This window comes from Trichosurus vulpecula, chromosome 3 (genome assembly GCF_011100635.1).
Source record: "Trichosurus vulpecula isolate mTriVul1 chromosome 3, mTriVul1.pri, whole genome shotgun sequence".
NCBI lineage: Eukaryota > Metazoa > Chordata > Mammalia > Diprotodontia > Phalangeridae > Trichosurus > Trichosurus vulpecula.
This window is the reverse complement of record NC_050575.1, coordinates 63,502,797-63,525,489: the sequence shown is the minus strand read 5'-3', so window position 1 is coordinate 63,525,489 and position 22,693 is coordinate 63,502,797. Positions and strand designations below refer to the sequence as shown.

The following is a 22,693-nucleotide window of genomic DNA, read 5'->3' as shown; positions in this document are numbered from 1 at the left end:
AGAGAAGGTATTTCAGTGTTTGATCACACAAGAATCCTTTTGCACATCTGCCAAGAGAGTTAAAACAAATAGAGATGTTAAATAAAAGCTCCAGGTACCAAAGAGCAAAATTTAATGAGAGTCACAACTATTAAATAGAGATTCCTGCTGAGAAAAATGTCAATGCCTTTAAGAGTTTTCCCATTTCTCTATTTTTAAGAAAAGTGTAATAAAAATACATATTACAAGTTAACATTTTTCTTGCTTTTTTTGTCCCATCCTTTTTTTTTTGATTGAGTCACAAGATCCTGTTATCCCAGGCCTTCGGTCCTAGCCCAGGAGGTCTCTCCCTGTCTGACCATCTCTCTGGCTGGTTCAGTGGGTGGAGAGAGGGTGGTTGGATGCTCTGGCCAAAGGCAAAATGTCTTTGAAGAGCAGTGATAGGGACGTGGGGAAAGGGGCTGGTTATTTCCAACTCCACAGAAATGGCATATCCCCATTTCCTGTCCTGATTGGTCCCTGTGGTGTTGGTGGGGGCAGTGCGCTGGAAAAAATCTGGAGGGAAAGTCTCCCGGCAGTGAATATTGGAAGTCCATCTTGGGTCCTTGTATGTGCCATGCCCACACCAGACACACTGTACAGAAAAGACAATGCTTGGATTTGACCTCAAAAGGGCACTCTTCATGGCTGACAATGGTCCCTTGAGGGGTATGGAAGAAACCTGGAAATGTAGGGGGCATCCACTGAGAGACTCCAAAGACAAGAGGACATACATGCTGTGCCATCAGGTAGGCACCAGGTGTCCTTAAGCTTGCCAACTGCCAATGATAACCGTTAGTGAAGAAGACATCATATGTGGATACCAGGTCAGCAGATGATACAGATCAGGTCAGAGCGGGGTTGTCATTAAAAGTTGTGACACGTTACGGCACCGAGTCATGCATTAACGAGAATGGCTGTAGGGTTGCTGGAAGCCAGTTACACCGATACAATGGTTGGGTGGGTCCTAGGAGAAGCTTCATATAAGAGACCCTCCGCCCTCCATCCCACTGAACTCATATGTCTGCCTGGGCCTCTCTTCTCAGACTCTATACTTTCTCTCCAACCCACTCATGGTCTCAAAGGCTCAATTATTTCCTTGAGAAAATGAAACTGGGCCTTGTACACCTGCTTAGACCACAGGGGTAGGATTTGCTCACTTAACCCAAACACAAAGTTCCCCTCTGGCTAGCAAGCCCAGGTTGTTGGGGGCCTGGGATCTTAAAATCCCCAGATCTAATCAGCTTCTTAATCCCCTGCCCCCCTCCAACTTCCTTAAAAATAATTCACCCTCAGGCATCACACCTTCTGAAATTGAGAAAAAAAGGAAACACTTAGCTTGCCAGGCTGGCTACTTGTTCAAACATTTTTTTATTTTGTTTTTAGATCTAAGTAAAAATAAGTTACTTGGGTTCTAAAACCCAAGGTTCACACTTAGTACCTTGTGCTAGGCTTGAGACACTTGGATGGGATGCCCCCTCTGTGCCTTGTTCTAGAATAATAGTAAGGATTCATGGTCTCCAGTGCTCTAGGCTCCCTTAGCCACAACACTCCTCTGATTTTCTTTTGCCTATGAGCTTCTGCAATTCCCTGCCCATCATTTCCCTGTCCTGTCAGAGGCACAGGGCAGAAGAAACTGTTCTCCCAGTTTTGGAGACCCCAGCCAACTGTCAGGTAAGGTAGAGAAGACTTTTTGCTAAACTCCCTCCCTACCTGGTTCATTCACTACTCTCAAGTCTCAGCTTCTCCTGGCAGACTTATCTCCCTTCAGTGGCCAGAAGTTCTTTGAACTCAGACATGCACAGTTTTCAGGGCTGAGCCAGGCCCTGTACAGAACCTAACTTCCCACATTAATCTGACTGACTGGCTCTTACAAATTCAAAGTCATCGTTCCCTATGCTCCCCAAAGGGGAGCCTTCTGGAAGGATCCCTCATCTCACAGTGCTACTTGCCCACCTTTTTTTTTTCTCTTTTCCTTGTATCATTTCCAGACTAAGTCAGTGCCTTAGTGACCTCTGCCCTTCTTTTTGGGGAGAATGCTGACCACTCTCCCCAACTATGCACAGTTCTATACCAAGTCCTGGGCCACAGCTAAAGCAACGGATGGCCTAGGGGCCATGGAATGAATGAAGGGCAACTCTAAATCCTCCCCCATGGTGTTAGCTTGGATGTTTCCTTTGACTTGCTGGAAACTCCGGCTTGGTCATACCGATTCCAATCAAGCCTGAAACAAGGAGGGTTGGGGGGTGAGGAGAAGGGCAAACTGAACCTGCAAACCATGGAGATTAGTAAGGAAAAAATAATATTGCACATACTCAGACATATTAATGACCAAGTTAAAACAAAGTGGTGCAATCTCCTCATTAGTGACTCCATTTTCAGAGTTTGTGAGTCTGTTAAATCCAGTTACTTTTTTGCTTATTGCAGTACAATGCAGTTATTCATCCTCTATACTGGGTTCCTTCAGAGAGCAATGATAACAGAAGCAAAAAAAGAAGGGGAAAAAGAAAGGAAACTGGATTCTTAGTTCCTCAGGAAAGACCGTCGAATTGTCCTGCTATGGTCATGGTGACTGGTGATGGTTGCTTTTCAATATTTTTTTTGGCACTGAAGGGTTTGGGATGGGGCTTAGGGAGACCAGCCCTGCTCCCCTGGGGACTCAATCATCTCCTGTTACAATCCTGTGGCTCCCAAGGGCATCCCCGAGCTGTGGCTCATGCACGGAATTGCTTGCATGGATTTGGGGAAGTCGTGGCTGACGACACGGCCATTCTCTCCACTGCCTCCTGCCCCACTGTTCCGGGGCAGGGTCGCTGTCCGTATGGCTTCGTTGATGGATTGCTGCGGGATCAAACAGAAACCCTTTTCAGGAGGACCGGGGGTTCTTCCCCATGTCCTTGGCAATGACCAATATATTTCAATAGTCAATATTAGGTTTCAAAAGGCCCCACCTTTCTTCTCTTTTTCCATTATTTTCCCCTTCTGCCTGGTTCTCCCTAATCCAGGGACTCACCTGTGATTTCATAGAACTCCCAGGCGGAGAAACTCCATCTACCAATGCAGGTCAGAACTTTCTCTAGAACCCATCACTTTGGAGAATAGCCTGGGACACTGACAGTTTAAATGACTTGCATGGTCACATACCCATTATCTATCAGGTCTTCCTGGCTTGGTAGTCAGCTCTATCCATTAAGCCATACTGCCTTTCTAGTAGGCAAATCTTTATTTCTACTAGCTAGCTGGGTAACCTTGGTTGAGCCATTCTCTTTTGTCCCTCAGCTTCTTTATCTGTAAAATGGGTAGGATAACCCTTGCCCAACTTGCCGTACGGAGTCACTGGGAAGATTAAATGATGTGACAGGGTCTCTTTAGGTGTAGACTACTCTTACTAGAGCTCAACAAACATTAAGTGAATTGAGGATGGTTGTATTCTCTAGGATCCCTTTTAAAAGAAAGGCCACGATTCTGCCAGGATGCTTATTTTTAATTCCTTCTGTCCCACCCCAGTTACGGTGCTACATATACTAAGAAGGATCTGTAGGCTGGGGGCATCCTCGTACTACCAATCATGCTGACAAGAAGGTTTTCTTTTTTGGCACACCCATGATTCAGCCATGCTTGTCCCATATAACGCCACACCCACATGAGTAAGCTCTGCCTCCCCCCACAACTCTCCCTGGCCTGGTTTATTTAAATCCCACCCTCTGTTGGGAGGGAATGTGAGAAGTTAAATCAAAGGCTTTATAAATATAACTGAGATGTTACAACCCTTGAAATATGAAAATGGAAACTCAAGGAATTAGCAGCTACTGAAAAAAGATTTTTGAAAAACAAATAGGAACTTTTTTTGAGGGCAGGGAACACCCTACGGCTCCAGATGGGTTTTGCTTCGACATGCTATTCTCTGAGTTTTATTTCAGCCAAATCCCTTCTCTAATGAAAAATGATCTACCAGACCCACACCAATGATGCCAGCCTTCTATTCTCAAAGTTGTACTCCCAGGGACATCCCATGAAAGTTAGCTGCTCCTGATATCTATGCCCAAAGGCTAAGGAACATTAGGTGTTAGTAGAAGGGTCACTAAAACTTAGCAGGAAACAGCCAAAGCTTAAACTTTTTAAAGGGGATCTCCAGAGAAGAAAAATCCATAACCTCCTAGTCCCATATTTCCAACTTCTCATTGGGTATCCCCAACTGGAAATTCCATGGGCACTTCAGGCCTGGCATTCTGTATCTGTGATACAGAAAAAGGTAACATGGGGTTTGGAGCCAGAGGACTGAGGTTCAAATCCCACTTCTCCTATTTACCACCTGTGTGCCTTTGAATAAGTCATTTAACCTTCCTTGGACTCAGTTTCCTCATCTGTAAAATGAGGGGTTTGGACTAGATGTCTTATGAGGTCCCTTTTAGCTCTAAATCTGTGATCTCATGTTTAGCTGGTTCTTTTCCCTCATAGATCTGCCCTTACATCATCTGCCTTGCCCTCTTTGCCCCCACCATTTTCATTATCACTGCCACAAACTACAGCTTTGGCTCTCATCACTCCCTGTGTAGCCTGTTACTTGTCTCTCTTGTCTTTTGCGTCCTAGCCTTCTCATGCTGTCTAAAACCATTGTGACTGAACATAATGTTCTGATCATGTCATCCTCTTAAAAAAACCTTCAATGATTTTGTTTAAAGCATAAAGTTTTGAGCCTGACATTCAAGGCTCTCCAGCATCTGGCTCGGACTTATATTTTCAGGTTTATTTCATGCTATTCCATGTTCTAGCTGAAATGGACCATTCTCTGTTTTTCTATCCTTGTCCTACCCTGTCCCAGCTCTATACCTTTACTTATGCTATACTTTATCTCCACTTCAAATATTCGTGTGGACTATTCTACAAATGAAGAAGCTGGAGCTTAGAGAAGCTAAATCATACAGCTATGAGATGGCAGAGCTACGATGTGACCCCAAGTCTCCTTGATGCCAGGTCATTTTATTAACCTCACTACCTCTAGAAAGTTTTCCCTGACTGTTCTGGGTGAAAATGATCCCTCCTTCCTTAGATTTCTGATGGCACTTTCCCTGAATCTCTCCCTTTGCACTTAATCCATTCTTCATTATTCTCTAGCTCTTTGTATATATCTCCCTGTGCTATCTCCATTAGATGGTAAGCTTCTTAAGTAAGCAGGGATTGTCTCATGGCTCCTTTTGTATCTCTAGTTCCTCATATGAAGCCTTGCCTGTTGTTGGCATTTAAGGAAATGCCCGTTGAATTGAATTCCAGTGATTAGAAGCAATTCCTATTGTAAAACTCTTGTTCGACAGTAATCAAAATTCTGCATAGTATAACAAACATACCCTCATTTCCCTATGAATAAAGGAAAAAAATAACTGATATTTTTTCTAGAACTTTAAGGTTAACTAAATGTTTTTTTCATAAAACTATCCATGTACCATTCTCCCCATTTTGCAGATTCATTGACTGAATCTGAGACTAGTTAAATGGCTTACCTAAGGTACAATCAACAAAGGGGGAGGGCTGGGAGTAGAACTGGAGTCCTTTTGCTCCAAATTTCATCTCCTTCATTTATAATAGATCATCTCCACCTGCTACAGGACAAGCTTTTCTTATACCCTGCACACAGAGAGAGCTTTAACACAGCATAGAGCAAGGGGCGGGGCGGGGTGGGGGATTTGCCTTGCAGGCAGGAAAAGAGAGGTCCAAGATCTGCCTCTGCCTATATTAGATGTGAGCCCATAGCTAACTTACATCACTTCTCATTATTCTAGGCAGCTCGTTACGATTATAAGAAGGAGATGAGCTGTTGATCTGAGTCACTGAAGTGAGTTTCCCTATCAGGAATGTCTTACTCTGATTAAATCATATATGGACTGAACCCCACCCCCCAAAAAATAATCTAAAAACTCTTATACTGATGTCCATTTCAATAGCACTTTATAGACACAGAATACTTTTAGTCTTGTTACCTCTGTCAACAGGGCAGTGACTATTACCTTGTTGATTCAACAGATGGGGAAACTGAGGATCAGAGAGGTTAAATGACTTGCCTCGTTTGCTAAGCACTCATAAGATTAGCTTGCAGTTATATAGAACCTGTCACACGCCACGTCATTTGATCCTCCCAGTGACTCCATAAGGCAAGTAAGGCCGATGGCTCACACAGAACAGCACAGCCTGGCCTTGAATCTAGTTCTTGAATTTAAGTTCAATGTCTTTTCCATTATATCCCGAGGACTTACTTGCAGGAGATATGGGGTTTTATACAAGAGTTGAGGGGAAAGAAGGGGCCTTAAGAACGTGACTGCAGAGCTGGAAGGGCCTCCTGATTTATTTACACATTCTATACACCTCATTTTACAGATGAGAAAACTGAGGCTCTGAAAAAGTGATCTATCTAAGGTTACCCAGATGGTAAATAAGAACCAGGATTTAAACCCAGGTCCTCTGCCAGCAGAGTGTGGGGAAGGCCTGTGATAAATGACAGTCTGGTGTTATGCTCTGTAATCCTGGGGAACTGATACGCAGAAACAACACATGGTAGTTTAGAATTCCACCCACTGACAAGTTACTATTCATAACTCATATTCGTTTTACAGATGTAAAGTATTTTACAAATGAAGAAAACTAAATGACTTGCCCAAGGTGTCACAGTTCATAAATGGTAGAGTCTGATCTGGAATCCATGTCATCTGACTACAGGTCTGATGCTCTTGGCCCCTACTTCATACCCAGGACCTCTGCCCTCACATCTGATCACAGTGTGACTCTGCTGGAGATTTTATTCCAACCCCCTTCCAGCTCGTCTTTAAGACAAAGGTCAGCAGAGGTTGAAAGCAGCCTGGAAGCCTTGTGACAAGAGAGAGGGGGAAGAGTGGCCTAATGATAGGTGATGACCTCATTAATGACCTCATCAGGGAGCTTCTGCGAAGGAACTGCATGACCACCTTCAGCTAATGATTTTCCTCAGGGAGCTGCCATCTCTCCAGTTGCTTATTAACTTCCAGGGAGCAAGTGTGCCAGATTGCAACTGCTGCGGCTTAAATACATAGCCCATTAACATTGCAGTGCTTAATTATGAAAGGGTAGCAATTCTCCTGCGTAGGGCTGGTGGTTTGGGGGGAGGTCCTAGGGGTTCATTTCCTTTGGGAGCTGAGTGGTAAATGGCAAAGACACCGGATGTCTTTCCACTCTAATGATAGCCCTGCATCCCCTTCTGGCCACTCCTTCCCCAATTGGGAGTGGGGTCCCAAAAACTGGAGAATCTAAAATCTTTAAAAGTAACCTCATCCCCAAGGCCAGAGATTTCAAGGCTAGGAGGAAACTTAAAAGTTGTTTAGTCCAATCTCCTCAGTTTCTTGGGGAGCACTCTAAGGCTAGTGACAACTGAAGTGATTTTCCTGAAAAGCCCATCTGATCATTCCCCTCCCCAAAACACTCCGGTGGTTTCCTGTTGCTTCCAGGAGCAAATACAAAATGCTCTTTCTGGCATTCAAAGCCCTTCATAACTTAGCCCTCTTCTGCTATTCCCTCAAACATACTCTTGTATCCAGTGACACTGGCCTTCTGGCTCTTCCACAAGAAAGAGACTCCATCTCTCGGTTCCCAGGACTTTCTCTGGCTGTCCCCCAATACTCAGAATGCTCTCCCTCCTCCACTCTGACCATTGACCTGCCTGGCTATCTTTAAATGCCAACTAAAATCCCACCTTCTAAAGGAAGCCTTCCCCAATCCCTCTTAATTCCAGTCCTCTCCCTCTTTAAAATATTTCCTAATTATACTGTATATAGTTTGTTTTGTATATATCTGTTCCATGTTGTTACCCCCTTTACATTGTAAGTTCCTGGAGGACAGGGGCTGTCTTTTGCCTCTTCTTATATCATCAGTGCTTAGCACAGGGCCTGGCACATGCTTAGCTTTAATAAATGTTCACTGATTAACTGAAGTTAGCCCAACTCTAAGTCGTATCTGTTTTTGCTACATACCACTTCCTTCAACACTAGGTAAGTGCTTGATAAATATTTGTTGAATTTTAGCATGTAGTGAATAGTTTTAGATTTGGAGTCTGAGACTCATATTTCAATACTGCTTCAGATTTATTGTGTGACCCTGGGCAGATCACTTAATCTCTATGGAAACTCAGTTTCCTTATCTGTACAATGGAGGTAAATAATAGCACCAGTTGCCCAGGGTTGTTAGGACACTCAAATGGGAAAAGATATGGATGGTGCTTTGTAAACCTTAAAGCACATCATGTTGGCTATTTTAGTATTAGTATTTTAATTTCATTCATAGAAACACAGACTTGGAATTGGAAGAGACATTATGGTTGTATAGTCTAACCTTGTCATTTTACAAATGGGGAAACTGAGTCCTAGAGAGAATAAGTATCTTGTGTAATATTACACAGGTTCTAAGTGGCATAGGGAGGATTTGATCTGAGATCCTGAGTCCCTGTCTATTGTTCTTTTCACTTTCCTGTGCTGCCTGCCAGGCTAAGAGGGAGGGGTACATTTGGTGTCTTTAGGAGGCAGCTGTGGGACCCATGTTATTAAAACTAGTAAGTGGTGGAGCCAGGACTTGAACCCAGGTCCTCCGACATCACACATGATAGCTTTGCTACCACACTGTCCAAAGACTCCTCTAAATCTGATTGTTCTATGACTCTAATGGAGATTATATTTTATCCCCTGCTCTTCTGAGAAAAGGCAGCTGCAGATGAAACCATATTGGTGGCCTTGTGACGTGAGAGAGGGGTACGAAGAAAAGAGGGCTGGCATTGATCACATAGGAGGACTCTTTCTGAACTGAGGGGAGGGTTTGATTCTGAGCACAGGGATTTGAGGCAAAATGTCTCACCAGCAGTGCTCTGAATGGCTCTGAGATAAGAAGGTAAAGGAACAATCAAGAGGCAAAGTTATCAGTACAAGTCCCTGTTATGGTCTCTTTGGACTACCACGTGGGGCAAGCCCTCCTGCTTCTGAAAGCAGATAGTTGCTTGTAGAGATGGTAAAGCCCAGAATAATAAGAATGACTAACTTAAAAACTCTTTCTAAAAGACTGGCTGAGTGGAGTCAGCTTATCACCTCTGAGTAAGAGAAAATTAAGGGGCATATTGATTAATGAAGACAGTGAAAGTACCTTCTGTTCGCTTATGTCTGACTCTTTGTGACCCCATTTGGAGTTTTCCTGACAAAGATACTGGAGTGGTTTGTGATTTCCTTCTCCAGATCATTGTACAGATGAGGAAACCGAGGCAAACAGGGCTGAGTGATTTGCCCAGGGTCACATAGCTATAGTGAGTGTCTGAGGCCAGATTTGAACTCAGGAAGATGAGTCTTCTTGACTCCTGGCCTGGTACCCTTTCTTTTCGGTAGGTTGAGATACTAAAAACTATATTAAGATTTTAGGTGTATGGAGGAGCAATATGATAGAGTGAAACAGTGCTAGGTTTGGAGTCATAGGTTCAAGTTTTCATCTCTGTTGCAAGATTCTTATGTGACCCTAGGCAAGGCTCTTAGCTTCTACAGCTTGAGTTTCTGCTTACCCAAAAGAGAGGGTTGACTAGATGACCTCTGAGGTCGCTTCTAACTCTAAGTCTATAAAATTATATGTTGGACAGAAATCATGGTTGATCAACGGATTAATAGAAACTGAAGGCATCAAATTACTGAGTCCAAACTTTGCCATTAGAGAGCACAGATTTAAAGCTTGATTGCCCCGCCCCCCCCCCATTACTTTTGTTATCTTGGCCAATCATTCAATCTCTTTAAACCTCAGTTTCCTCATTTGTAAAACGAGGGGATGGCCTAATTGACCTCAAAGGTCAATTCAGGTAGAAATCTGAGAGAAGTGTTATGATCACTTCAATGAGAAAACTTTTAAATCTTTACTTAAAATTTTTGTTAGAGGAAAGCTAGATAATTAGGTTGGTATGGTGGAAAAAATCAGGACTTTGGAAGTCATGAGATCTAGATGTGAGTCCAAGTTCAGCTAAAATTTGTCATTTGACCTCAGGGAAATCTACATCATAGGATTCAGTTTTCTCATCTCTAAAATAAGGATGTTGGACCAGAAGACTTCCAAGATTCCTTCCAACTTTTACATTCTAAGTCTTAAACTTTGCAAAAAGGCTACGTTTTAGCCTGGGGGACAAACTTTTATAGGAAGACCTAGGGTCTAATTCCTACTCTACCACTTAACTAGATGTGTGGGACCTTAGGCAAGTCACTACCTTCATCATATGACCTTCATCTGGTGATAGACAATAATCCCTCACCTTGATAACCTCACAGCATTATTATGAGATCTAAATGAGAGAACCTTCTAGAAAAAAATCTAAACTCTCAGCCTGGCATTTAAAGCCCTCTTCAATCTGGCTCTCACCTTTCTTTCCAGATTTATTCCACATCACCCTCTCTGTATACTTTATTTGCTAGCCCTACTAGGGGATTCCTGTTCCCATTTCCATGAGTTGTTTGTCTTTTATAACTAGAATGGGCTCCCCTCACATCCTCTGCCTCTTAGAATCCAGAATGTTCTGTAAGGTACAGCTCACTCATCCCCTTTTAGAAGCTTCTTTGTACTCCCCCAGCCCCTCCTCCCACTCTCAACTTGCATCTACTTTTAAGTCCTTTTTCTCTTCTCAAATTACTTTATATTTACCTGTGTATGTGATCTTTGAGAGGTAGTGAGGTGTAGTGGATAGAGAGCTAACCTCAGAGCCAGGAATCCTGGGTTCAAGTCCCACCCCTGACACACAATGATGTTCCAGGCAAGAGGAAGTTCCCTATACTAATGAAATTAAAGGTCCAGTCCTGCATGTTGTATCAGTCTAGGAGGCACACGCCTTGAAGGCAGTGTCTGCTTCAGATGTGTCTTTGTATCTCCAGTGCCTGGCACAGTGCTGGAAACATAGCAGCCCTTAACAAATATTTGCTGAATTGAATAATAAGCTCTAACATTTCTATAGCACTTTACAAATTACCTCATTGGATCCTCACAACCCTGGATAGAGGGGGGGGAGGTGCTACTGTTAGCCCAGTTTTACAAATGAAGAAACTGAGGCACACAGAGATTAAGTGGATTTGCTCAGGGTCATGCAGCTAGTAAGTGTCTGGGGCCAGATTCAAACTCAGGTTTTTCTTAACTTCAGGCCCAGTGGTCTATCCACTATGCCACCTACCTGCCTTCAAGGCTTTTCTTTTTCTTTTTTCTTTTTTTGCAGGGGGAAGGCAGGACAAGTGGGGTTAAGTGACTTGCCCAAGGTCACACAGCTAGTGTGTCAAGTGTCTGAGGCCGCATTTGAACTCAGGTCCTCCTGACTCCAGGGCCAGTGCTCTACTCACTGAGTCACCTAGCTGCCCCTAGGCTTTGCTTTTTCTAAAGTCAAATGAAAGGCACTATTCTAGACCAAGCTCTACCATTCACTGGCTGTGTAGTAATAGGCAAGTCCCTTGGTGGCTCTGAGTAAGGTTCCACATCTGTAGAACGGGGATAATGATATCTACCATCGCAGTTCTCAGGAAGATTGAGGGAGGTAATACAGGAAAAAGGACTTGGTGACCCAAACATTAGATTAGATTTCAGTGGACAGAGGTGAGGAGTGCAAACAATATAGGGGAAAATAGGAGCGAGAGGAGAAGGGTGGGAAAGCTTATGGCTATTAATGGGCATAGTAAATAGTTCATACTGGCTGATGTAGGGTATGGAAAGAGATGAGGCTGGAAAGGTAGGGTGGTGCCAGGTACTGGAGGATCTTTCATGCCAGACTTTTTTGTTGTCATTCTTGTTCAGTCATATCTGATTTTTCATTATCCCAGTTGGGGTTTTCTTGGCAGAGATATCAGAATGGTTTGCCATTTCCTTCTCCAGCTCATTTTACAGATGAGGGAACTGAGGCAAACAGGGTTAAGTGATTTGCCCAGGGTCACACAGCTTGTCAGTGTCTGAGGCCAGATTTGAACTCAGAGAGATGAGTCTTCCTGAGTCTAGGCTGGGAACTGTATACATTGGGCAACCTAGATGCCCATGCCAGACTTAAAGGTCTAAACTTTATTAGGCAGACAGTGGGTGGTGGTGGTAGCGGAGGGACAATTGAAGCAGTGGCTTTTTTGAGCAGAACAGGGTTATGACCTGAACTTGCAAGGGAGTGGTGATTAAGAGTTTAGAAGACAGGGGTTCAACTATTTATTCTTACTACCCTGGGAACAAAGCACTTTGCAAGCCTCAGATCTCTCTATGGATGTTAGCTGTTATTTTGTTGTGGTGGCAATTATTTAACCATCCGAGCCTCAGTGTGTTCACCTGTGCAAGGAAGGGATTGAACTAGAAGACTTCTAATTTCCCTTCTAGCTCTAAACCCCAAGATGGGGATGGGGATGATGATGATGATGATTAATTGCATAGTTAATTCACTTCTCTACATCCTGCTGACTTTGCTAGTAAAGATTTTCATTTGGTTTCAGTGAAATTCCCAGAACTCCAGCCTATAATCAGTGTTATTTTTAGTGTATAGTTACCATAATGGTCAGAATAGTCTGCCCCTGAAAAGAGGGTATACCCTTAAAATGTATTTTATAATGAAAAAAATCTAGGTATACGCTGAAAAAAACCCAACTGGGTACTACATTTGGGTTTTACATATGCCAGAATTGAGATATCTAAACCAATATTACATCTCTATATTTAAACCAACATTATATATATATATATACACGCACATATGTATGTATATACATATACACATGTACATATACATACATATATACCATATACATATACACATATCTATCTATATCTGTCATCTATGTACCTTATACACATATGTATACATCCATATACGCATATACATATACATATCTATATCTATCTATCTATCTATCTATCTATCTATCTATCTATCTATCTATGCACCTAGGTGGCACAGTGGATAGTGTTGGGCTTGGAGTCAGGAACACCCGAATTTAAATCCAACCTCAGACACTTACTAGCTGTCTGACCCTGGGCAAGTTACTTCACCCTGTTTGCCTCAGTTTCCTCATCTATAAAATAAGCTGGAGAAGGAATTGGCAAACCATTCTAATATCCTTGCCAAGAAAATCCCAAATGGGGTCATGAAGAGTTAGTTGGACATGACTGAAAAACAACATAAATATATATATATATATATATATTTCCTTCTTAAGAAGATATCATTTTAGTGTACATCCAATTTTAAAAACTATTTGAAAAACTATTCTCTTAGTGTGGAAAATCTCTTCATCAATGCACCTGGGCACCTCTCAGGGCCATAAAATCAAAGGTTTACTAGAAAGAACCTTTGAGATAATGTAGTCTACACTTCCCCCACCCCTTTCATTTTACAGATGAAGATATAGTCCAAGAGAGGTTAAATGATTTTCCCAAGTATTTCCCAAGTACTTAATCCTTATTAAGTAAAAGAGCTTGGGTTTGATTCCAGGTCCTCTGCCTCTAAATGTAGCGCCATTTCCATGGATGGCCTTTCCAAAGGTCTCACGGACATAGGAGGTATCAGACTGCCTGCTATGCCATGCTGTCTACGTTTGGACCAGTTTGGTACCTGTTGATCGGCTAATTGACATCTTCTATCTTTTCCACTTGTGGCCTTCTTTTTCCATCTTGATATAGCCAGAAAATCCCTAAACTTAGAGTCATTTGACCTTGGGGTTCTGACACAGTTTTCTGGAACTATAGTTTCCTCATCAGGCAAATGGGTGGAGAATTAAGAGTGACTCAAGGCTGTTGTAAGAAAAGCACCTTGTCTTCTTAACCTTATCTCCAGGGGTATAGTGGAACCAGCTCAAACTGGCTTGCGGGAGCATTTATGCCATGCAAATTGGCAAAAAGTGCAAATCAGGGCTTGATTTGTGGTTTAGTTGATTATCCTCTAGACTTAAGAAAGTAATGGAGGAAATGTTAATAGTGGAGATTAAAATTAAAAATGTATTGGGCCTACCCCTTACCTCCAAGCTGGATTTTGAACCAGCATAGAAATGTAAGCTATTATAACCTTTGTGGACTATTAATGAAAACAAATGAGATATTTTCTGTAAAGTGCTTAGCACGGTGTCTGGCAAATAGTAGGAGCTTGATAAATGCTTATTCCCTCTCCCAATTTTCCTTCCTTATTACCATATTCCCATCATCTTTCTAATAAAAGAGATTTCCATTCCTGAAGGGTTCCCTGGGAGCCTGAGGACTAGAGAAGGGATAAGACTAGGCTTGCAAAAGGAATGCCACCTTCATCCGCTTGGATTCACTACGAGACTTGTAGCAAAACTCGATTAAGGCAACCAGCATGGCCAGTCCGAGGCCTCCGATCAGAATGTAGAACACCCCGGCCACATTGCTGAGGCTCAGAGCACTTGTTTTATCCTAAGAGAAGAAAGGAAGAAGGAACCAGGGAGAGAAAGAAAAAAAGTGAACCAAAGGGCTATTGAAAAACCTTGTAACATATATATATACAAATAGATATACACACACTCATCCCCCACCTCCCCTCTCCCCCCACCCTCCTTTAACACGCACCATGGTTCTAAAGCATCTTTTACGTTGAATCATTAATGACCTCCTGCATATGTACATGAGGGACTCCTGGTTAGATTCAAGGTTTGGATTTGTCCCTAGGCCCCAAATATCTATTCTCAATTATGGATGGAAACACTTTCCCCCATTTCAGTGGCAATGGACTTCAGCCACTGCTTCTCCCTCCCCCCAACTCTTCTTTGGGAATGCTGTTCCCTTTCCTCCCAGATTGGATCCCCCGCACCGTCTGTTGCTCAGCAACACATTGGTCCGGCTCTACGTTTGTTTCTCTCAGTATTAGCCTGAGAACTGGTCCTTGGAATCAACTTTCCCCAGATATTATTTGATCTCAGTTTTTTTCTCAAACAGGGACTGTTCATGAAATAGAGACCAATTGATGTATGCATACATTTTAATTTAGCTTTTGGTGGCTCAGTTTTCAAAAAGTGCTTTAAATAGCAAAATAGCATTGAAATAGAGAAATTGCTCTATTAAATCCTATTAATTAGGTTTAATTGGAGTCATTTTTGTACTTCATATGCTCGTTGAAAAGCTTAAGGGGGGCAGACCCAAGTGCTGGGCTTTTGAAATCTGTATTGTAAGGGACTAAAGACAGTCTTCAGGAATCAGTCTGCACGGCCGGGGGCAAACGTTGTCCAGCCCAAGCTCTTGCCATTGGCACTCAGCACCAGGTAAAAATTCAGCAGGTATGGTTGGTTTTTCCCATAGGTCTAGGATCATTCCTGCACTGAGGTGTTTAAAGGTGTCCGTGTTGAACCATAGGGAAGGTGCTAAAGAGGACTGGCTTGAGATATACATAGCATAGGGTCTGGCCTCACTGATGAATAGGAAAAAAAAATCACTCCAAAATAGGAGCTATGATGGGACGGGCCAAGTCAATGAAAAGAATTTGGTCCATTAGAGTGATAGACAACTCAAATATGGACAAAAAGTCCCCCCACCCCCATGTAAAGATTAACCTATTGTGATTAGCTTAACAGCAAAAACAACAAAATGACCCTGATTATAACATTTCCCCAGGTATGACCTTAGACACAATTTGTCTCTGAGAAGCCAAGCAAAATGCACAAATCACTTGCACAAACACATCCCTAAATTTGTTAGTGTGTGGGCATTGGGTTTCTGGGCTGGCTGGGCATTAAGAAACACAACAAAACAAATAAACTCAAATCAAAACGTTCAATGAGTTATTAGGTGGGTTGTCTTATATATTATAGATTCAGTCATGAACCTTGTTTCCCTTTGTATTCCCCCCTGACACCTACGAGTCAGGTTCCCACTATGCAGAAGTGATGGATTTAGGTGGCTAATGACTTCTATCTTTGTTGGACTGGGTGCGTTGTCCCAAGTTCAGCAGGATTCAGCCTTATGACTGCTAACAGCCAAAAATGGCTCCCCAGAATTTACAGTTTCCTAGTCAAATGGAAGGATTTAAATCCACAGCTTGCTTTGGTACCAAGTGTATACCCCTGAGTGACTTTCTTGTAATTGTTAAATTAGATGGAGCTGAACATGCATTATGCTTGACAAGCCAGGGTCTGGCTTTAAAAAAAAAACACATTAATGATTAATCAAAGGGCAGTATTTCTCCTGCTCTAATATAATGGTGTCTCCCTCTCCGGACAAAGGCAGGATGTCACAATGAATCCTGGGCCAGCTACATATATTGTAGAATTGGAAAGATAGAAGTGTGGTAGAAATCTGAGGTATTGGGAATCAGATGATGTGGGTTAAAAATGGCTCTGCCACTCTGTCAATGTAACCTTGAACAAGTCACTTAATCTTTCTGGGACTCAGTTTCCTCATCTGTAAAACTAAGGGGTTGGAACAGGTAACCTCTGAGGTACCTTTTGATCCTTAATCTACGATTCTATATCTTCCCCATTGTGCATATTCATGCCTGATATTCCACCATTAGAAAGTCACTCCTCTAGATCTCAAAGTCTTGGCTCTTTCAGCATCCTCTGTTAAAATTCATATTGTTTTGAGTGACCAAGGAGTAGTCTGTTCATGCAGGGGTTGGATGGAACAATATTGGGCACAGCAGATTCACGGATCATGCAGGGAGCTAGGCAGAATGAAGCTTCAGGTCCTTTCCAATTCTTGGGATCCACTGAATATCTCAAGCCCTTATCGGCTAACACCTTACCAGGGATTAGTTGAAAGCAAACTGCAAACGAGCAAGGGCTTTTGGGAGAAGGATACACAGTAGGCACCAAAGCAGGGAGTAGGTGCCAGGGAGCAGGAGAGGCACCTGGAAAAGAGTGCCAAGGACAACTTTTGCCAGCTCCACAATTATGCTGAGTCTGGCTGAGATTAAGACAGTGAGAGCAGAAGTTGGACTGTTTCGTTTATTTTGTCATTCAAACTTGTCACGTCTCCATGTGGTCTTTTCCTAGTATTGGAGTAATGGCACTGGTGGTGGGTGGAAGGATTGTGGGCGCAACTGTTTTTGTAAGTTCTTTAAAGAATGAAGTCCTTGACTTTCTATGCCCACTACCTAGGCTCTGGGATGCCTGGAGGACAGCAGGTAGCAGGTGTGCCAGATGTATGAGACCTGGGGATATTCTCCTTCATGCTGACAGGCTTTAGACTCATAAGAAAATTTCATACGGAGCTGATCTTCCCCTTTGAAGTTGCCCTTTGTGGCTCCATCCTTCCCAACTGGGTCACAGAGGGGGAACCTTGTTTGCATTCCAGACAGTGGAGAGTTATGTCCAGCTAGATTGGAACCTGTTAAAGATCAGAGACTTGTCATTCCAGACAGTGGAGGGTCATGACCAGCTAGATTGGAATCTCTTAAAGATCAGAGACTTGTTCTTTTCAATTTCTCTGTCATCTTCCCCACTGATTCTGTGGAAGGTTATTATACACAGCTCAATTAATGTCCCTTACTGGCCTACTTGAGTGGGGTGGGGGCAGATGGAGGTGAGGAGGCCATGTCCTCCATACCTTGAAGAATCAGAGCAGCTATATCCCACATATCTGGAAATGAAAATATTGTCACCAGCAACACTGGAGAATACAATGAAGGTCAAATTTTTATTTACCTGGAGAACGCAACAGGGATATCTCCTCCTGCAATTATCAGTGAGTGTATAGTTTATATGATGGGGAGGAGTCATGGCTGGAGGACCATATCCTCCCGAGCTGGGTACAGCAGAGGCAGTGAGGTTACATCCTGAGAGATGACAGCAGGGTTGTATCCTCATAGCTAAAGGCATGAGGGGCCTCACACTTGGAGATGGCAGCTATGTTACCTCCTGCACATATCTCTTCTCCGAGAACAATGGGGAGAAGGCAGTTTGAGTATAGAGGATGGGGAATCATACATTGGATGAGAGGATCATATGTACCACAGTTGGAAAAGTCAAGTGGGCACCACAAAGGTTCAGCCAAATGCTCCAGTGTAGCTTTGGAAAGCACAGCGACATCATTCCCCACCCTTAGCACCAGAGATCCCACTCCTAGCCTCCCAGCTAGATCTAGGGTGGTAAGAACCAGAGTAAGCTATAGGGCAGGTCAACTAGGCATGTGAGGGGCACCCTTGTCCTGCTTCCATCTACGTCAATACAACTGAATAGGCATTGTTCCATTACTGGAGGCTGACTGCATATCTCCTGTAGGAGAATGCTGGGAATGGAAAAAGAGCAGACACATTATCTTCTGGCCACCAACATTTAGAAAACATGAGTGTCTGGGCATTAACCATATTGGATTCTGAGGAATTATAATTTTCCTTTCTTTGGTTATTTATTTTTAGGTAGAAATGAGGTTGTAGCTTTATATGGTATGTATCTTGTTCATCTGTGGATATGTGACCCTTGCATATTAGGAACATGGATGTGATCTCTATAATTTAGCCTTCTTCCAAGAAGCGATAGGTGTTAGCCACTTTACTATCCATCTAGGCTGAATGTGGCTGTGTTCTCCAGTGGTGCTAGATGTGGTGTTCCCTGCTGCTTCCTCTAGCTGTGTGAGATGTGAACCCCCTTACTGCCTCCTTCAGCTGTAACTTGGCTTTCGTATACCGTGTGATGGAACAGAAGTAAACACTTCAAAGTCACTCTTTTTTCTTCTAGAGTTGTAGCTTGCATCTCTGTCTCTCTTTTCCTGCTCTTCCCTACCACACACATATGTGTGGGGGGCATAGGCATGTGCTGGTGTAGACATCCCATATAGCTAGTTTCCAGCTAAGCTTTGAAATGGTTGCTTATGTCTTTTTAAAAGCCTTTTGGTTATGTCTTAGAGAAGAGGTGGTGGTGGTGGTTTTGAGCTCTTCTTTCTGGGACCCCCTTTGTTTAGTCATCCCTAGCTTAGGAGAACTATCCAAGCCCATAGTCCTGTCCCCCCTCCTCCAAGCCAGGCAGCTTGTTAGTGGGCGTGAAAATGTCACAACTTGTCTCCTGCTGGGGGAAGAGAGGGATAGCATGGAGAAGAGTGACGGGTGAAAAGAAACATAAACTCAGTCTTTCAGAACCCTTGGGTTAGTTGCCATAGCGATGAGGCCCCCCCCCCGTCTGTTCTTTTTTAACCCCTTGTATGCTATTCTTGCCTTAGTTTGCTGCCTTTTTCATAAGGTCTGGAAGGTTCTAGATGACTAAGACTAGAAAGGAATCAGCAGGATAATATGGCCACCAAAAAGCCAATGACGCTCTTAGATTTCACCCACAGAACCAGAGTGATTCAGAATAAGGGAGGGACAGTCACATTGCACTTGGCTCTCATCAGAATCAATCCAGAGTCCTTTCTCTAGGTCTGGAATGGACATTTTAGGAAGGACATTGACAAGATGAAAGAGGCCCAGAGAAAAGTCACAACGATGGTGAAGACTTTAAACATGTCACACGAATAGCTATTGAAAAAAAGCCAGAGATATTAACATCTGGAGAAGAGAAAAGTGGGTGGGAGAAAGGGGATGCAGATATAGCTGTCTTGAAGTATTTGAAGGGTTGTCATGTAAAGGAGGAATCAGATGTATTTTGCTTGGCCCTGGAGGGTAGAGCCAATGGGGAGAATATAGAGGAGGCAGATTTCAGTTCAACAGAAGAAAAACTTCCTAACAAACTTAGTTATTCACAAGTAAAACATGCTATCTTGGGAGACAGTGAGTTCTCCAGCATCAGAGATCTTCAAGCAAAGGCTTGGTGTTTGCTTGTTGGGAATGTTGTAGAGGTGATTTCTGTTCAGTTAGGGTTCAACTTCTCTAAGATTCCTTCCAAAACGAGACTATAAACTCCTCAAGGGTTAGGGTTGTGAGCCTTCTATAGGTCTTACTGTACTGAGCACGTATAGTTGGCATCCAGCAACTACTTCATCTTCTCCCAGAGCCACCAATAAAAGTAAGCCCATGGGTTGGGTCTTTATATTCTTCCTTCACTTTGTTTCTCCTTGCCTGTCTTCCAAAGCAAGTGTTATTGGGGTCGATGTCAATAGGAAAAAAGGATTAAGTGTATGGTTAGTTCACACAGTAGATAATCAGGAACTATATGCAGGTAGGTGGTCCTTCTGGCTGAAAACACAGAAACTGGGTGATAGTCTTAAAAGATGAGAAATGAGCTTCATGTTTGTGCCAAATCAAAAGATAGGCTCCATTTTTTTCTGGTGATTGTGAAACAGATACTCAAAGAGGTCCAACCAACTGAAGGCACCCATGATGGCTCTGAACTGGACAACTGCCAATGAAAGTCATGTACTACAGCAATGGAGACAGCATTGGGTTTGGAGTCAGAGGACCTGGATTTTATACTTACTAGTCCCTTCTTCTGTAAATGAGAAGGTTGAACTAAGTGATTTCTAAGATTCTTTTCAGTTCTAAATTTTATGACCCAATGATTCCTTAAGTAGTCCAGATTGGGTAGTGCTTCAAGCCACTGGTAGGGCATGGCCTAGATCCAAGGACAGGTGAATAGCCACGAATGAAGCAGGAGAATCCATTGTCAGAGGAGAGGATGCCAGAACTAGAAATGGGGTTCAGGTCCAATTCCAGTTCTGCTAAGCCAGAAGGCACCCCAGGCATAGGGTCTAGCAGGAAGCAACTCAATGAAAATAATGGAAGAAATGATGATAAGGAAGAAGCCAGGGATGTGAGGAGGAAGCAGGTCGGTAACATTCATGAAGATCAGGCAGGGAGGCTAGGATTGGATCAGGAATCCAATTCATTATTCAGGGTGACAAAGCTAGAATTAGAATCAGGATAAGGTCCAAAGCTGGGGTCCAGGTGCCATTTAATGGGAGTCGAATCACATCAGAGTCATTCAAGGACAGAGTGGGACCAAGCAGTCTTTTAATTACTTTGCAGATGCTAGATTGACTTCCCCTCTTTTTTGACGTCTAGGGTGACTGCACCCCGCTGGAGTGGGTGGCCAGGATTTAAAGGGAACTGTGTAAGGTGCAATGTTATTCTTTGCAGTCAGGAGTCACTGGCTTGCCTCTGTCCTCTCACTGAAGCATACACACACTCAAATTCCATGTGACCTTAGGAGAAACACAAAAGCTCCCTAAAACTCAATTTTCTCATCTGTAGATGATCCTGATGTCTCTTTCAATTCTAAACCTTAGGATCCTCTAAGGATTCCTTTGTGACCTAGTGGTGAAGGCGGCTCAGCCTTTGATAATGTGGAGAGTCTTTATTTTTCCCATTCATTCTGAAAAGCTTTTGGCCTCCTTTGCATATACTTATAGACAAAGGGTTCATAGGAGGCAGGGGTTCATGTCTTTGATAAGGTTCTTTATAGAATCTATTCCTCCAAGGTCACCCAATAAAAATTAGCCAATGCTAATTGACCACTTAATACTGTTCCATTTCAAATCTAGGCCAGTTCCCCAGCCTACAGATTTTCCCCAAAGAGCCAGCTCCACAGGATGAGAATTGGCCCATTGTACTAATAATTGGTCTATGTAACCAATGAGAAGAGAGGATTGTGGGGGCGGCTGTTCTCAGCTGTGTGTACTGAGACCTGCTGCTGTTGTACAAGGCACCTCAGAACATTCTGCCTGAATAAAGCAGTAGCGGCAGGAAAGCTAAGGATTGACATGTGGGTCAGGGGAGAACACCCAAGGACCAGAGGGAGACATCAGCATGCAGTTGGAAAGCAGAGAGAGTTTTTTTCTGGGATGGGGTAGTGTGTGTGTGTGTGTGTGTGTGTGTGTGTGTGTGTGTGTGTTTGCTTTTCCAGAAACAGTAGTGCCTGGCTGGAGGTAAAGCTAGTAATCCCAGGAGTGACTTCTTCTGTGGGAGGCATGTTTGTCCAGAACATGCACTAGGTCAGATAGGGCCTTGGGTTTCTGGAAAGTAGGCTGGACTAGGCCAGGCTAGCAGCCTCAGGGAGCTTCTTCCTGGTTTTGATTTAGTCCCTTCGTCTCAGCTCCCAATGTTTTGGATGACCATATGGGTCCCTGGGAGTTTCAGGAAGGGTAGAGGGGATTTATTATTCCTCTTGGGAGCTTCAAGATGGACAAATAGGGGGTTTAAAATGTGTGTCCATGGGAGCTTCAGAAACAAACAAACCAGGGAATTTTGAAAGAAGATCCTTCTGATGTTAGTGTTAAGGGCTTGTACTCAGTGTCTGATGGGGACAACTGCATGTATGTTAAAGCACATGCCAGTCCCAGGAGATTAACCCTGATATCACTGGTCCCCAGTGAGTCCATGTATATGAAATTAGTCAGTAGCTAATTCTATAAAATTAAATGAGGAACAGTTGGTATAGTACATGTTTTGAGGCCTTAAGGTTTGGTCTGACATAAGTTTTCTTTTCCCATTCACTTCCCTCTGGGCTCCAGTGAGTTGGCTAGGGACATCCAGGAGCATGGGTGCATGCAGGGTTTGGCCAACTGTCCCAAGGTAGCTGAGACACTGCTTTAATTTCCAGGTTCAGACCCTAGAGAATTGCTCTTCATTTACAGGGGAACTTGCATGCATTGGAAAGAACCATGCAATGCAAGGACCAAAGAGTTGGCAATTTATGGTCCCTCTATATGCTTTGCCAGGGAAAGAGATTCAGATATCAGAGGGATGAATCCACAAAAAAGGGACTAAGTGGAAAAAATACTGATCTGTAATCTGGAGACCCAAATTTGAGTCCTGGCTCTGCTAGCA

The 22,693-nt window shown here is 43.2% G+C and overlaps 1 protein-coding gene across 2 annotated transcripts in view; it reads right to left on the bottom strand.

Moving 5' to 3' along the window:
* Positions 1–1,283: 1,283 nt before the first annotated feature.
* Positions 1,284–22,693, bottom strand: part of GRIA1 (glutamate ionotropic receptor AMPA type subunit 1) — a 192,073-nt gene continuing 170,663 nt past the window's right edge. For both annotated transcript variants that reach the window (XM_036751410.1, XM_036751411.1), the window contains exons 13-14: positions 14,287–14,421; positions 1,284–2,880 (exon numbers count right to left, since the gene is read on the bottom strand). In XM_036751410.1, coding sequence (XP_036607305.1) covers positions 2,692–2,880; positions 14,287–14,421 — 324 coding nt within the window. In that variant the 3' untranslated portion in view covers positions 1,284–2,691. The remainder of the gene's footprint in view (positions 2,881–14,286; positions 14,422–22,693) is intronic.